This window comes from Lytechinus variegatus, chromosome 12 (genome assembly GCF_018143015.1).
Source record: "Lytechinus variegatus isolate NC3 chromosome 12, Lvar_3.0, whole genome shotgun sequence".
Classification (NCBI taxonomy): domain Eukaryota; kingdom Metazoa; phylum Echinodermata; class Echinoidea; order Temnopleuroida; family Toxopneustidae; genus Lytechinus; species Lytechinus variegatus.
Genome location: NC_054751.1, coordinates 16,511,403 through 16,525,306, shown reverse-complemented (window position 1 = coordinate 16,525,306; position 13,904 = coordinate 16,511,403). Strand labels below are relative to the sequence as shown.

At 40.9% G+C, this 13,904-nt stretch overlaps 1 protein-coding gene across 2 annotated transcripts in view; it reads right to left on the bottom strand.

The window, feature by feature from the left end:
• The window catches only part of LOC121425594 (myoferlin-like), a 109,305-nt gene that overhangs the window by 2,620 nt on the left and 92,781 nt on the right, over positions 1-13,904 (bottom strand). For both annotated transcript variants that reach the window (XM_041621705.1, XM_041621706.1), the window contains exons 44-50: positions 8,026-8,180; positions 7,369-7,609; positions 6,463-6,558; positions 5,750-5,888; positions 4,740-4,839; positions 3,788-3,972; positions 1,036-1,145 (exon numbers count right to left, since the gene is read on the bottom strand). In XM_041621705.1, coding sequence (XP_041477639.1) covers positions 1,036-1,145; positions 3,788-3,972; positions 4,740-4,839; positions 5,750-5,888; positions 6,463-6,558; positions 7,369-7,609; positions 8,026-8,180 — 1,026 coding nt within the window. The remainder of the gene's footprint in view (positions 1-1,035; positions 1,146-3,787; positions 3,973-4,739; positions 4,840-5,749; positions 5,889-6,462; positions 6,559-7,368; positions 7,610-8,025; positions 8,181-13,904) is intronic.

Sequence of the window (13,904 nt, the reverse complement as noted above, 5' to 3'; positions counted from 1 at the left end):
CACAATTTAGTCACATGCAAATGAGAGAATCGATGACGCTCCTCACTCACTATTTCTTTGTTCTTTTTATTGTTTGAATATACATTTCAATTTTTACAGATTTGACAATAAGGAGCAACTTGACTGAACCATAAAATATTAAACAATTCCACATGTTCAGGGCGAAATAAAACTTTGTCACAAAGGACACTGATGAGAAAATGAGAATATTTCATATAACAAAATACAAAAGAAATAGTGAGTGCGTGATGTCATCAGTTCCTTCATTTGCATACCGACCGAGATGTGCATATAACTGTTTTGTGGAATTAAGCAAAAATTTAAAATGTCATAACTTTCTTATTTTACCTCTGATTTTGATGAAATTTTCCGTTTTGTGCTTGTCGGATTTTACTCTTTTTATTCAAATCAACTTTTTGTTGGAGTGGACTTCTCCTTTAAGTATGAGCAATGACATTACGTTGCGTTGATGTGTTGGTGTGGGAGATAATGTACGGATGTGCAGGTGTGTGTATGTGTAATTTTGTGAGTGTGTGTAGGCACACTGGATTTAACTGGCGTTGGCCGTTTGAGAATTAAGTTAGGATCACAGGAGCACTCGCATATCTTAATCGATAAGTTAAATTCGGTTAATTATGTGAAAGACATTTAAAGCAGTCCGGGGACTGATACATACAAAGTTAACAGAAAATCGAAAAAATACATTCCATGGACATAAGACTTACGAATCAACAAAATATAAACAAATAACATAAGAGTAAGATTTAATATTGCACTTAAGGTTAAGCACAATTATATGCCCAAATATTGAAAATCAGAAGTAAAAACATGAATTCAAATAAGGGATTAAATTTGAAAAAAAAAACGGTGATAGCTGTAACACAGCGCCATCAAGAAAAAGGTATAGATGTATAGATAAGTGGAGTAGAAGGAATCCTCCCTGAAAAGGGAAGATTGGTAAGTGATGATTTGGACTATAGGTACGGAGGTTCAAGATATCATCAGAGTTCCACTTGTCCTGAAATCGTTACTCACTTTGGTTCATCAAGATGAGGATGCTGATTTGGTTCATCTCGACCCTGACCTGTTGGTCTGTCGTTGATCTCACTCTCATCTAAGATCTCCAGTTCCATTTCAACTTTACCCTGAAATTAAACATTCATTCTTATGTGTACTTCAAAGTAATGGTTTAGAAATGCATGAATCTATCATGAACATCAGCTTGATTCGTACTTTGTTCTTTTTTGCAAACTAAAATGGGTTCATTTTAAACCAGGCCCAACATTTTGCATGGTGAAAATGAACCAAAAACAAATCATAGAGTAACTATGCAAGCATTATTCTACTGCGGAGACATCCTGAAAATACATTTACAGACACATCAATAAACAGGAAACATAGCAAATCTCTTATATTTTTAATAAGTTCATTTAGGTCCTCTACCAGAAGGCAATACATATGACATGCAGCATTATAAATATAATGTGTTTAGACAGATTTGGTTGATACTGTGTCGATCTTGACAGAGTAGTCAAATAAATTACTTCAAAATGTGTTTCTTTATACTATGTATTTTGTGAGGAAGGTTTTTATCTGGTGAATTAATGACTATTTTATTCCAGGGCAACTGTACCTGTATACAGAGAAGCTATGCTATTGATTTCATTTTATTTAACCTCATTAATCCCTGTCATAAAGTAGTATCAATCAACCTATCAAATTCACAATAATGTTACATGGGGCGTCGTGTTCAAGTGGTTAAGACTCTTGCCTTTCAATCTGAAGGAAGTGGGTTCGATTTCAAGCCATGGTGTGTTTTGCTTCAGCAAGAAATTTACCCACATTGTGCCGCCCTCAACCCAGGTGAGGTAAATGGGTACCTTGTTTGTTTGTTTGTTTTATTTCCGTCATAAAAAATACATAACAATATATATACAAGAGATACAAGGAGTAACATATACATACATAATGATTCTAAACATTGATTAAAAAAAATGATTGATTGAAACATGTTAAGAAAGTTAAAAGATCAAACTTAAGACAAGAGACGGTTGGATAACCCATATTCAGCTGCACCAATTATATGTGCGGCTGGTCTTCCATGGGGACCAAGTAAAAAAGAGAGAACAGAAAAGAAAAGACAAAAGAGGGAAATGAAGGAAGAGAGAAAAGAAAAGGTAGAAAAAAGAAAGAAAGGAGAGAAGAGGGAAAAAAATCACTATCAGTTTGCTTACTCCTACACTACTACCCCATCCCCGGGCCCCATCCCCCTCCCCCGAAAAAGAAATCAATGTCTCAAATGTGACAACGCTGATCTAAACGAGTTTAAGGTCATACAATTACGAATATTATCTGGGATACTGTTAAACAAATTTGTCCCCCTATAGAAAAATGTGCGTTTGCAATAATTAGTTCTGGGTTTTGGGAGGCACAAATTATTTTTTCGAAAATGGTAAGGTCTTGAGGTGTAAAATATGTATTTTGTTAGATATTTAGGAGCCAAATCATGGAGGATCTTAAACATCATTGTTTGAATATGAAAGTTTTGCCTAGACTTCAGGGTTTGCCATTCCATTATTTCATGAATTGAGTCAGTAGAAACATGTGACCGATTGTTAATATTAAGGATAATTCTACCAGCTCTATTTTGCAACTTTTGTAGCTGATCTGTATATTTGTCATAGGAAGATTGGCATATTACATCAGCATAATCCAAGTTGGGTAGTAGCACGCTCTGATAGATAATTTTCAAGTTATTCCTATTGATAAATTTACTTAATCTACGGAGGAACGAAATCATACGACCCACCTTTTCACTTAAGTGGTTAACATGAACATCCCATTTCAGTTCTGAATCAATATACACACCCAAGTATTTCAGCGAAGATACTTGTTTGATGGTATGACCATCAATTCTTAAATCTAGTTCATTGTGTTTTTTTAGCATATGTCTATTTAAAAAAAGCATGCACATTGTTTTGTCATAATTAATTTTAAGTCTATTCAAGTCCATCCATCTATCAAGAATGAGCAACTCTCCATTTAACGTTGATTGAACTATGTGGGGATCTTTATGAGAAAAGTAAATCACAGTGTCATCTGCATAGAGATGGATGTTGCATGACTTGAAAATAGTAGGTAAATCATTAATAAAAATTATAAAAAGCAATGGACCTAGTATCGATCCTTGAGGAACCCCTTGCCTGATTGGTAATTCTTCAGAGTTGCAGTTATGAATACATGTTACAATTTTCCTGTCTGAAAGGTAGCTATGAAACCAGTTCAAATTCGTTTCTTTAATCCCAGCTCTTTTAAATTTTTCAAGTAGACATTGAATGTTAACCATATCAAAAGCTTTTTAGAGGTCAACGAAGACCGCACCAGTATACTTTCCGTCATCAAGGTCTATTAACCACTCATCCGTGACTTTGATTAGGGCAGTTGAAGTAGAATGTTTAGGACGGAAGCCTGATTGGTCCAAAGTGATAATGCTGTTACAATTTAAATGTTGTACGAGCTGTTTATGGATTAATCTTTCAAGAACCTTCGATAAACAACAAAGAATAGAAATCGGTCTGTAGTTATTAGGATTTGATCGATTACCTTTTTTGTGTAACGGAATAACTTTGGCAATTTTCCTGGTAAGAATTAATTCCTCAAAAAGCTGTGCGCACCGGAATCGGTAGACTAGCTTAGCAGGGGTAATATAGGAGCGCCTTGAACATCAAGCAGGGTGGATACGTGCGATATGTATTATTATTATTATTATTATTATTGTGTTCCTCACCGCAAGCTTCTTTGTGCCATCTTCACCCTCTACGTTGTAACAGGGCCACCACCCTTTCACCCTCTTGCGCTCAAAGAGGGACATGTAGGGGCTTGGGTCTTCGCCCTCTGGTAACTTATCGATTGTACAACTTTTGACCTTTTTGATTGGAGACATCATCCGATTGAGGTCCAATTCCAGAGTCCCTATAAAAAAGGATTAAATTGTCACAATACAATAAACCAGTTCGTAGTTACTTCATGGACGATTCCGGTCTTTCATTATGATAGGCAGATTTCAAAGCAAGATATTATGTAAGCATGCCTTACATAGCAGTATGAAGAAATTGAATAGATCAGGTGACTAGAATAGCACACCAATGAACACTCTATTTTGAAGGTACCAGTATTGTTTCATTTCTACTTGAATGCATTTTACAGCATGTTGTACAATGTTCTTGGCAAACTGTGCTTGAATCCTGTCTTACTTCCAAACAGGGTTAATTCCATTTGCACCTTAATTTGTTGACTGGACCAAGTTTAAAGTAGTCCCATGTCTCATAGCATGGTTCTTCATTCAATCCTTTATGAAAACTTTTCTTTAAAACAAAGGAATGTCAAACAGAAAGCTCCTAACTGTTATAGAAGACTACAACCGATAGTAAAATTTGAGAAATCCAATGCAATATTCTACATCCAGATCAGGTCGTGCCAGGGTAAAACTGCGCCATCAATTTCATAAAAGCTTGATCTGAAAATACATCTGTTCCAGTACATTAATCAAATACCATGATGCTTTGCATAAAACCTAACGTATCTGCAAGATGGAAACTACCCCTAAATTGGTTCTGAAAAGGATCACATTAGGTTAAAGATGAAATACTGATAATTTTCATTTCTTTAATGAAGCACTGCATTCCATTTGCAAATGGTGACAGTAACATATTGACCTGAAGTCATATAATGCCACATACCTATGAAGTCATCAGCAGAGAACTTGTCATTGTCCCAGATCTGGATAACTAATGTTGCCGGGACCCTCGTCTCTGTCTCACTCACGCTCCAGAAATGTTCCTGATTGGAGGAATAAAAGATACAACATTTTAATTTTGAACAAGCATGAGATATTTTCCGATATTATTTTCCCCAATATCTCCTTATTCCCGTTCCCACTGCATATCACTTCAAATGTTATTCATTTTATCATCTTTGTATTTTCATTTTGTATAAATTTGACATAGAACATCCTTGACAAGGAAAACAGTGTTGACGTTAAGTGCATCATAAGATCTCCAATTGTAAAATGGGCAAGGCACAATTAACAATATAGAGAACAAATCAAATCAGTGAAAAGTTACATCAGAAAGTAAGTATGCTTCCAGTTTTCCCTCATACACAATATAGGCCAACAAGTAACAGGAAATGTGAAAGCACTAAAGTAATACTAATTTTGTTTTAATCTACACAATAGATTTACTTTATTTCAATTTCAATCACTTGACCTTTGCTTCAACTTATCCACTCATTTTCTGCTTTTGTTCATTGTTGTTCATTATGAGCCCAATTTGTTTGTTTTATGTCTTTTGATTTCAAACATAATAGTAGAAAATCAATTTATTGTTTTTTCTATCAATGAAGTGGCATTTCATCGATGTTAATTCAACTTAAGATGTATCTCTCACCATTGTATAATTATACTATCTCTGTTGATTTTTTGTTTGCAAATTGAACATTTTCAGCCTGCAAGCTGCCTGTTTAATATCTTTTCAAGAAATCAAACCAATTCAATTAAATTAAAAAAAACTGAACATAATAAATTACTCTAAATGAGATGTACAACTGTACACGAATCTCTAATAGAAATCACAGACGCTTATTTTATTTTCTAAAGAAATCATTTTTCCCCCTCTCTTTTACAAACAATCATCTTGTGTTGGAGGATCCAACCCCCAGGTACGTGTGGGGGGGGGAACATGATAACTACCTTCCTCTTAACTACTATCACACGTTCTGGAGGGATGTAATTCATGTCAAAGACAAAGCGCCAATTGAAGTTTCCTTCACCATTGAGTGACCGGTAATGCACATCAGTCTCTTGCTTTTCATCAACTCCAGCTAACCATCTATAGATGTCAAAGAGAAGAGAAGACTGCATGACTTACAAAGGAAAGGTAGGGTTTATTTTCTTATTTCAAGTAATATAGATCGCCAAATTCATGGAGGGATAAGAAGCGATTGATGCAACGCTTGGTTTATAGATCGTCCTCTCATACAGATTTAAATGTGTTTATGAAATTATATGAATATGACCCGTGTTCTGGACTCGGGTGGTTCAGAAACTTTGAAAACTAAATAAAAAAATATATATTTAAACTAAAAGTTTTGGATACTTACAAGTAAAGCAAGTTGGAATCCTCGACCAATTACGTAAGAGATTGAGAGCTTTATGTCTGAACAGAAGGTCAATCTTTCCTAGCAACTTTGTGAATAACGTGTGACGTATCGGGGAGCCGGTGACTGAATTTTTTACAGATAAATGGCGCTATAAAAATGATATTCATCATAATTATCATCAGGTAATTATCGAAGAGGACTGGAAAAGAAAAATATCATCTATAGGTTGTTATTATTATTTACAGTTCAGGGTACATGAACAGTTTAGACAAACGTTTCAAGGAGATTTTAATAAAATCATACCCTTTGATGTAAATGTCACTCATTCTCTCTCCAGTGAGTGAGACCTCTTGCAGATCAACGTCCATTGTGTTCCATATGATACAACGAACTTGAAACCTATTAAGATCAACAAAGTTTTAGAATTATTATCATTATTATTATTTGTTTGGCGTCACCTGTGCCTGGGAGGTGAAAAGCGAACTGAATCACTATGACCCGCAGGTCTCTCCCCCGATATCTGAGTGGAGGAGTGTAGGTGGACCACTATACCGGGGTTTCCCCCTATTGTAGACCTTCAAGACAAAAAGAGGCAAGTTTATCTAATAAGAAATCCCAATAGAGTAATAGAAATAATAGAATGGATGATTAAGAATGAAAATATCCATGGTAGGTAGGTCTGATGGTGCCAAAGAAGCAATTTCAAATTATAAAACAATTGGTAAAGACAGCGTTAAAGGACAGGGTTAAAGGGTTAATGGCTGCTATCAAAAGAAAGAAGTGGATCACATAACAACAAATACAGTTAATACACGTAAAAGCGTAAAGGAAAATCTCAAATAAATATCAGAAAATTGAATTCATCATCGGATATATTCATAAACCAAAAAAAGGCAGTGCATATATGTTTTACAAAATTAATTTTCTCTTAATAATGTTCTGAATAATGAAAAAAATAGTGATCATCAATTATCAACAATTATGATACAATCGTGATAACTACTGATGTTTTCAGATCTACTAAAGATAAGATTCGGAAATAAATTTCATAGTAGAATACAAAGTGTGTGGATGTGTCCTCGTTTCCTCCACCATGGACAAATGCACACACGCGTGCGCCACACACCCACATCCCCCAACACGCACACACACAAATGGGAATATTGCATGAAAATACTATAATAAGAGCTGACCGAAGGGATGACTAACTTCTTTGGGGTTCTTGGAGAGATATCAAACGGGGGTCCTGGAGCAACAGCAGGATTGTTTGGGTCCGTAGGAAACATGTCCACCCACATCTCGAGTTGGCCCTGTGGTAGGTCAGGCATGGCTGAGTTGTATAAACACCTAGTTTCTACATGCTCCCGTACCAAACCTTGTGCGTGTAGGACGTATAATGCTAGCCGCTGGTCGGCAGGTCCCCAGTGCTCATTCCTCTGCTTGTGACGCTCTACCAAAAAAAAAGAATCCCCTTGATTTAAAGAAACTCTTTACTTTTTGTTCTCCTAATTATCAAGATGATTTTTTTTTAAATAAGTTGCTAAAAAGAACCTTAAATCAAGACATCAAATACCATTGCAATCCATTAATATGTAAATGGGCCTACACTGTTTCTGATGACTATAATTAGCTCATAATGGCCCTTCGAATGGAGGTAGATTCATTTTCATTTCTTTTATTTCATTTCCAACAAAATGCAAATCGATCAGTAGGCCTATAGTTTGGTCAAAAGAATTAATTCAATGCATATAAAACAAAATATGCATCATCATAACACTTAAAATAACTAAATAGCATTGTATGTATCATATACAATCAATAACAACAGAAGTTTGAAATTTGAAGAAATAAAAAGAAGAAATTTACCTATTTCGGCGAGTCTGTATGTCTCTCCTCCGACTTCAACAACTGTAGGGGGTTCTGCATTCTCAAACTTCGGTGGCGCCATTGAATTTCGTATGCAGTACTCGGCCAAAAGTTTACGTGGAGTTGCTGAGTCTCTCCATAAGTTCGGCCCAGTGCTGAATTAGATGATTTTGATGAAATTTTCATTATTGTGTTTTTTTATATTTTTATCACATAATCATATAATAAACTTACTTTTTAAAATTGATAACATGACTAGTGGTGACAATTTTATTTGATACAGTATCTTAGTCAATATAAAAATGAATGGATTAAATGGAAAATCGACATTAGAAAGATGGTCAAGAAAATGATTACGTTGACAACATTATCACAACACCTTTTTCATTCTTATACACATGTTTTAAATCTTATTTTATAGATGACAAGGACGAGTAGCTCAAAATGAGGAATTTTATTGAGGAACTTTACCCATTATACCCCAAATTCAACAAAGGAATTACCAGTACCACTTTGATGATTGTGTACACATCTAAAGTATTACTAAATAAACCCTCTTCATATTGAAATTTCCTATCCAACCGAGGACCTACAATGACAGGGATCTCCATTGATATGTCGGTAAGGAATTCAGTACAGTGGTTGGTATCCAGTTTGCAGAAATTACCTGTCGCATCATTCAGCGAATGATTGCATTATGAAAAAAAGCGGTTCTCTTAAACAAAAAAAAAGATGGATATCAAGGTTCAAGGTTTATTCATATCAACATTTCACATTTTCAAGATATTCAAGATATATATATATCTTTGAATATTAGTATGTACTATTTGGAGTTCGTTACAGAAAGGGTTGGCAAACATGGCATGACTCTCAACCAATCAATTGTGCGTAATAATTTGGACTTTATTTATTTATCTATTTATTTATTTATTTATTCATTCATTTATTTATTTATTTATTAGAACATATTTAATCATGTACAAAAGATCAGCATAGAACTGTTTTTCATCAATGACCTGATGAAAACATAAACAACATGAATCATCACATCATACATGAATATAAAGTAAAAATCTAAATGAAAGGTAACAATACTTAGTAACATAAATAAACAAATACTGTTACTAAAATGATAATATGAATCAAACTAAAATATTATGAAAATACTTACCATGATTTTCTTATTTACGAGATAACTGGATATACCCATTTGATTTGCTAGTTCATTACGATGAACCTGCGTGCCGAATATAGAGTACACAACTTTTCCTGCGCGCGCGCTGCATCTCCCTACCAACGCACTATCCCAAGATCGTCGCGCAATTTGGCGTCCATTTCCTCTCATGAGCCTGCGGGCAAGACATGTTGTCACACAAGGCGAGGGGTAGGAGGGAGGGTTCAAATGGGTATATCCAGTTATCTCGTAAATAAGAAAATCATGGTAAGTATTTTCATAATTTACATCAATAACTGGGATATACCCATTTGATTTGCTAGACCAACACGGATTCAACGTGAAGGGAGGCATGTCTAGACTAAGAAGTGCGTAAAAATAGGGAGATGAAGACACAAAGGCCGTTGCCTTACGGACAGCGGAGGCGATAAAGCCTCATGTGAAGAAGTCCTTAAGAGCAAGGAGTGAAGGAAAGAGGGGCGTCAATAGGCGGACCTCGAGAAGTCGTGAACGACGATTCCAAGAAAGAGCCCAAGAATGATACTAAGTATCATGGGCCCTCGGCCTAGTGTCAGGAGAACAACATCACCAGCTGACTAGAGCGTAAAATTCGGAATTTGTTGAAAATTTCAACAAGAATCGTGATCGGAAACTGAAGCTTTAAGGCTCAGTAAGTGATCAATCGAACAATCTGAGAAGGCGAGAGATCTCAGAAGCCTCCGCGTGGGAGAAAGCGCCCAGAATTCGATATCTGTCTCAAATGCGTGAGGGCAGAACATCTGCAGAATTCTGATAGAGAGCTGTGGCAGAAAGTTACTAGCGGTCCGAAGGGGACTAGGAACGACGGAGAGTAGGGATTTAAGAAGAAAACCACTCGTAAGGCAGTCAAGGGTCGAGAAAGCGACTGAGTGCCATCCTTTTAATAAGAAATGCCGCGGACCTGCTGCCTATGTAGAATAAAGCAGTCTGGTTAAAATAGCTCAACCGGGCGTGTCAGAGAAACAGCGCGGTACACATCACGAAAAAGTGTGATAGACCGAGTGATCGAGAGAGAACTCAGGATCCCCTTTCTCCCGTACTGATTGAAGCACCCATCTGAGGGTGCAGTGTCCGCGGTGGAAGAGGTGGCTTGGCTCAAGCCACCATTGCCGAGAGAGCCCGTGAGGCTAGGCTGCGATGGATGACCGCCGGGCGGGGGAATCCCTAGCAGCAGCAAGTGTACGCCAGAGGGAGCTGGCGAAAAGTCTCTGTCATGATCGTACGTGAAGGCGACAATCAAGAGATGTTCTAACGAACAGACATCGCCAGATATGATACCTCAACAGTTACGTTCCCAACGGAATCGAATGAGGTAGCAACGGCCCTGTCCTATCAAGTTAGGGACGGAAACTGGCTAAGAGTGTCGATGTCCTCGCTTGAAGAAACAAGCGAAGGAGGAGGGAGACTTGAGGAAAATAATCACAAAAATTTTCATCAGTCTGCGGTGAGAACCAGTTGTTTATGAAAACAGCCACAAGGCCTGGTCTCTCGGGTGATCGTAAGAGCAAGCACCGCCGGCGCCGGTTGCGGCAGCGTGGAACAGTCCGATATCGGAGAATAAGGAGTTCCAAAAAGCTGCGGGGGCGGCAAAAATGACGCCCTAAGCAGTGGGGGATGAGCATCTAAGTTTCTAAAAGAAGAACTCCAGTGAAGTAAATCACTTACATGGAGAGACTCATCCACAGTCGGCCCGAGAAAAAGCGGGTCGTAGTGATTGTGGTTAGGTAGGCATAAGCATACATGCATCCACGGTTACATCATCCTCGGTCGTGCGGTGACCATGGCCACATGCATTGCATGGAGGGAGGATGAAAGCAGCATGCGAGGCGACTCGAGTGTGCCGAGTGAAAAAGCTTCTAAATAAGAAGACGGTTCGACAAATGGGCACGGTAAGACATCCACCGTAGACCACTCCACACAAGGAGGAAATGGCGGAGACGCCCGCAAGCTTGACCCACATAGAGGGCAGTCTATAAGATAGACTGTTAGAGCTCGAGCGATGGTCTGGAGGCGTACAGTTTGGTGTAAACTCGCCGACCCGGTACGGTGGGTGTGCCCAGAAAGTAGGCATAGAATGCCGACAGAGAAGTCTGGGGCTTTAAACAAGCTTGAACGCACGTACATAGCCAATAATCTCATGAGATGTACGGCGGTTTCTTTCCTCCGAGATGATGCTTACCCGACCGGGAAGGACTCGGGGAACAACTGTGAATGTCAACAGGAGGGATATCTAGCATATGAAAAGCTGATTCCCTCCAGGTATTCGGTGCGGGTGCTTTCGGCGATGTCCGGCTGGACGATCGGTGATGGCAGCTCGGGCAGGGCTCGAACGAGCCGCCCGAATACGAGACAATAGGTTAACATAACCATAATGCACCGGGTGGTGAAGGCGTAGCGATTACTAAGCACAGGAGAACTTTTAATCGCCGTGACATTCAGATCCGATATACATACTCATAAGTTCGGAGAGCTATGAGGTAGTGAGACATACCGCTGAGCGGTGATGGTGCTCATATCGGAGTCGCCCTCTCTTCAGCGGCGATCGCTGGAGGACGGGTGTCTGTACTAGCCCTGACTCTGGCCTTGCAAGGGTAGGAGCTAAGTAAGACAGGGCACCCTTACTTTCGAATAGAAAGTGAGGTTCAGGCCAGAAACCGACGGTCCCGTCGCCAGGGCGGACGGTCCGCGGACGTGATAGGTTGCCCCCTCAAAGCAGCCAAACATTCTCACGAGAGAAGTGCGGCATGCGGTATGTAAGAGATTCTTACCTCCAATCTACGGGCCCGCTTAGGGGGTAGAATGGAGAGAGTTACCGCTGAAGGAGTCGTCGCCGTACGTGGGCTTGACGTAGAGGGCGAATTCGGGAGTACCTGCATAAAAAGGGGGAATACCCATGCAGGTAACTCGCCGATAGCTCCCCGGAGTGCGGGTTGGCGAGAGAAGTCTCAATCCGCTCAATACCCGACGCCGGCAATAAGACCGCGGCGGTCTTATAATGACGGAGAACACGAGGATAAGAAACCGTAATGCTCGGGGACGCATAGATGCAGCCTGAACGGATGCAACGTCCAGCCGTCGGTCACCGAGAGCTTGCCGACATATTGATGCTTGAAAGCCGTATGTCGGAAGCACCTGCATAGAAACGGGGGTCACCGTGTAGGTGAAAAGCGTTTCAATAAATGCCCGGTGTGAGAGGACAGGTGATTGCTTGAGCCGCACAGTGCTTAGCAAGGCGGCTGAAGCTGATATGAAGCGTGGGTGAATTACCCGCACTGCTCATGGGAGTATGTGCGACGCCTGACCCACAAATATCGGGAGTCTGGTGACATAATGGAGGGCGATGCCCGTATGTCGATAACACCTGTGTATTAGCGGGGATTTCCCTTGCAGGTGCGTGAGCCGGCGAATCATGAAATCGCCGGTGACTCTCCGAGGTGCAAGATGGCGAATGTCTGCTTAACCTGCCCGGTGCTCGACACGGCGGTTTTAGCTGACAGGGAGCATGAGGATAAAGATCCGTGATGCTCGAGGGCGTTCTGTTGTAACATGAAGTTACGACGCCTGGCCATCGGCACAAGAATCAGAAAGAAAGGTCTGCCCGCAAAGTGGGATTAGCGACCTAGACTTTCTTCTTGTTCTTCCTCTTCTGTGCGGCCCCCGCCGGGGGGCAGAAGAGGGAACAATCATCGGGAGTCTGGCGACATAGTGGCGGGCGACGCCCGTATGTCGATAGCACCTGTGTATTAGCGGGGATTTCCCTTGCAGGTGCGTGGGCCGGCAAATCATATTGCCGGTGACTCTCCGAGGTGCGAGACAGCGACTGTCTGCTTGACCTGCCTGGTGCTCGACACGGCGGTTTTAGCTGACAGAGAGCATTAGGATGAAGATCCGTGGTGCTCGAGGGCGTTCTGTTGTAACATGAAGTTACGACGCCTGGCCGTCGGCACAAGAATCAGAAGGGAAGGTCTGCCCGCACAGCGGGGTTAGCGACCTAGAATTTCTTCTTCTTCCTCTTCTATGCGGCCCCCGCCGGGGGGCAGAAGAGGGTATAATGATCGGGAGTCTGGTGACATAATGGCGGGCGACGCCCGTATGTCGATAGCACCTGTGTATTAGCGGGAATTTCCCTTGCAGGAGCGTGAGCCGGCGAAACATGATATTGCCGGTGACTCTCCGAGGTGTGTTGGATGGCCGGTGTCTGCTTGATCCGCTCGGTTGGTAGTACCGTCGGCTGAAGCAGGCAAGCCTGGGGGGTAAAAACCCGCAGTGCTGGAGGGCACTCTAGATTAGCTTGTGAAGCTGAGAGGCCTGGCCATCAAAAGAATCAGAGGACAGACCGCCCGACGGAGCGGGGCTTACGTCTGTGGTTCTCCTCTTCTTCTTTTCTTCTTCTTCGGTTGCTCCGGCGCCGGAGCGGAAGAAGGGACAAGAGGCTGGGCTGCGCCTGTCTTCCTCTCCTTAGCTCTCCCACAGGGAGAGCCAGCCGAGGACCAGACGCTGGACCAGAGGCTGGACCAGAGGCTGGACCAGAGACTGGACTGCGCCTGTCTTCCTCTCCTTAGCTCTCCCACGGGGAGAGCTAGCCGAGCGAGAGGAGGCGTCGGCCGAATCTGACGGCGTCAGATTGAATTGAGAGTCCGACACGGTCGGACTCAGGTGCCTCTTC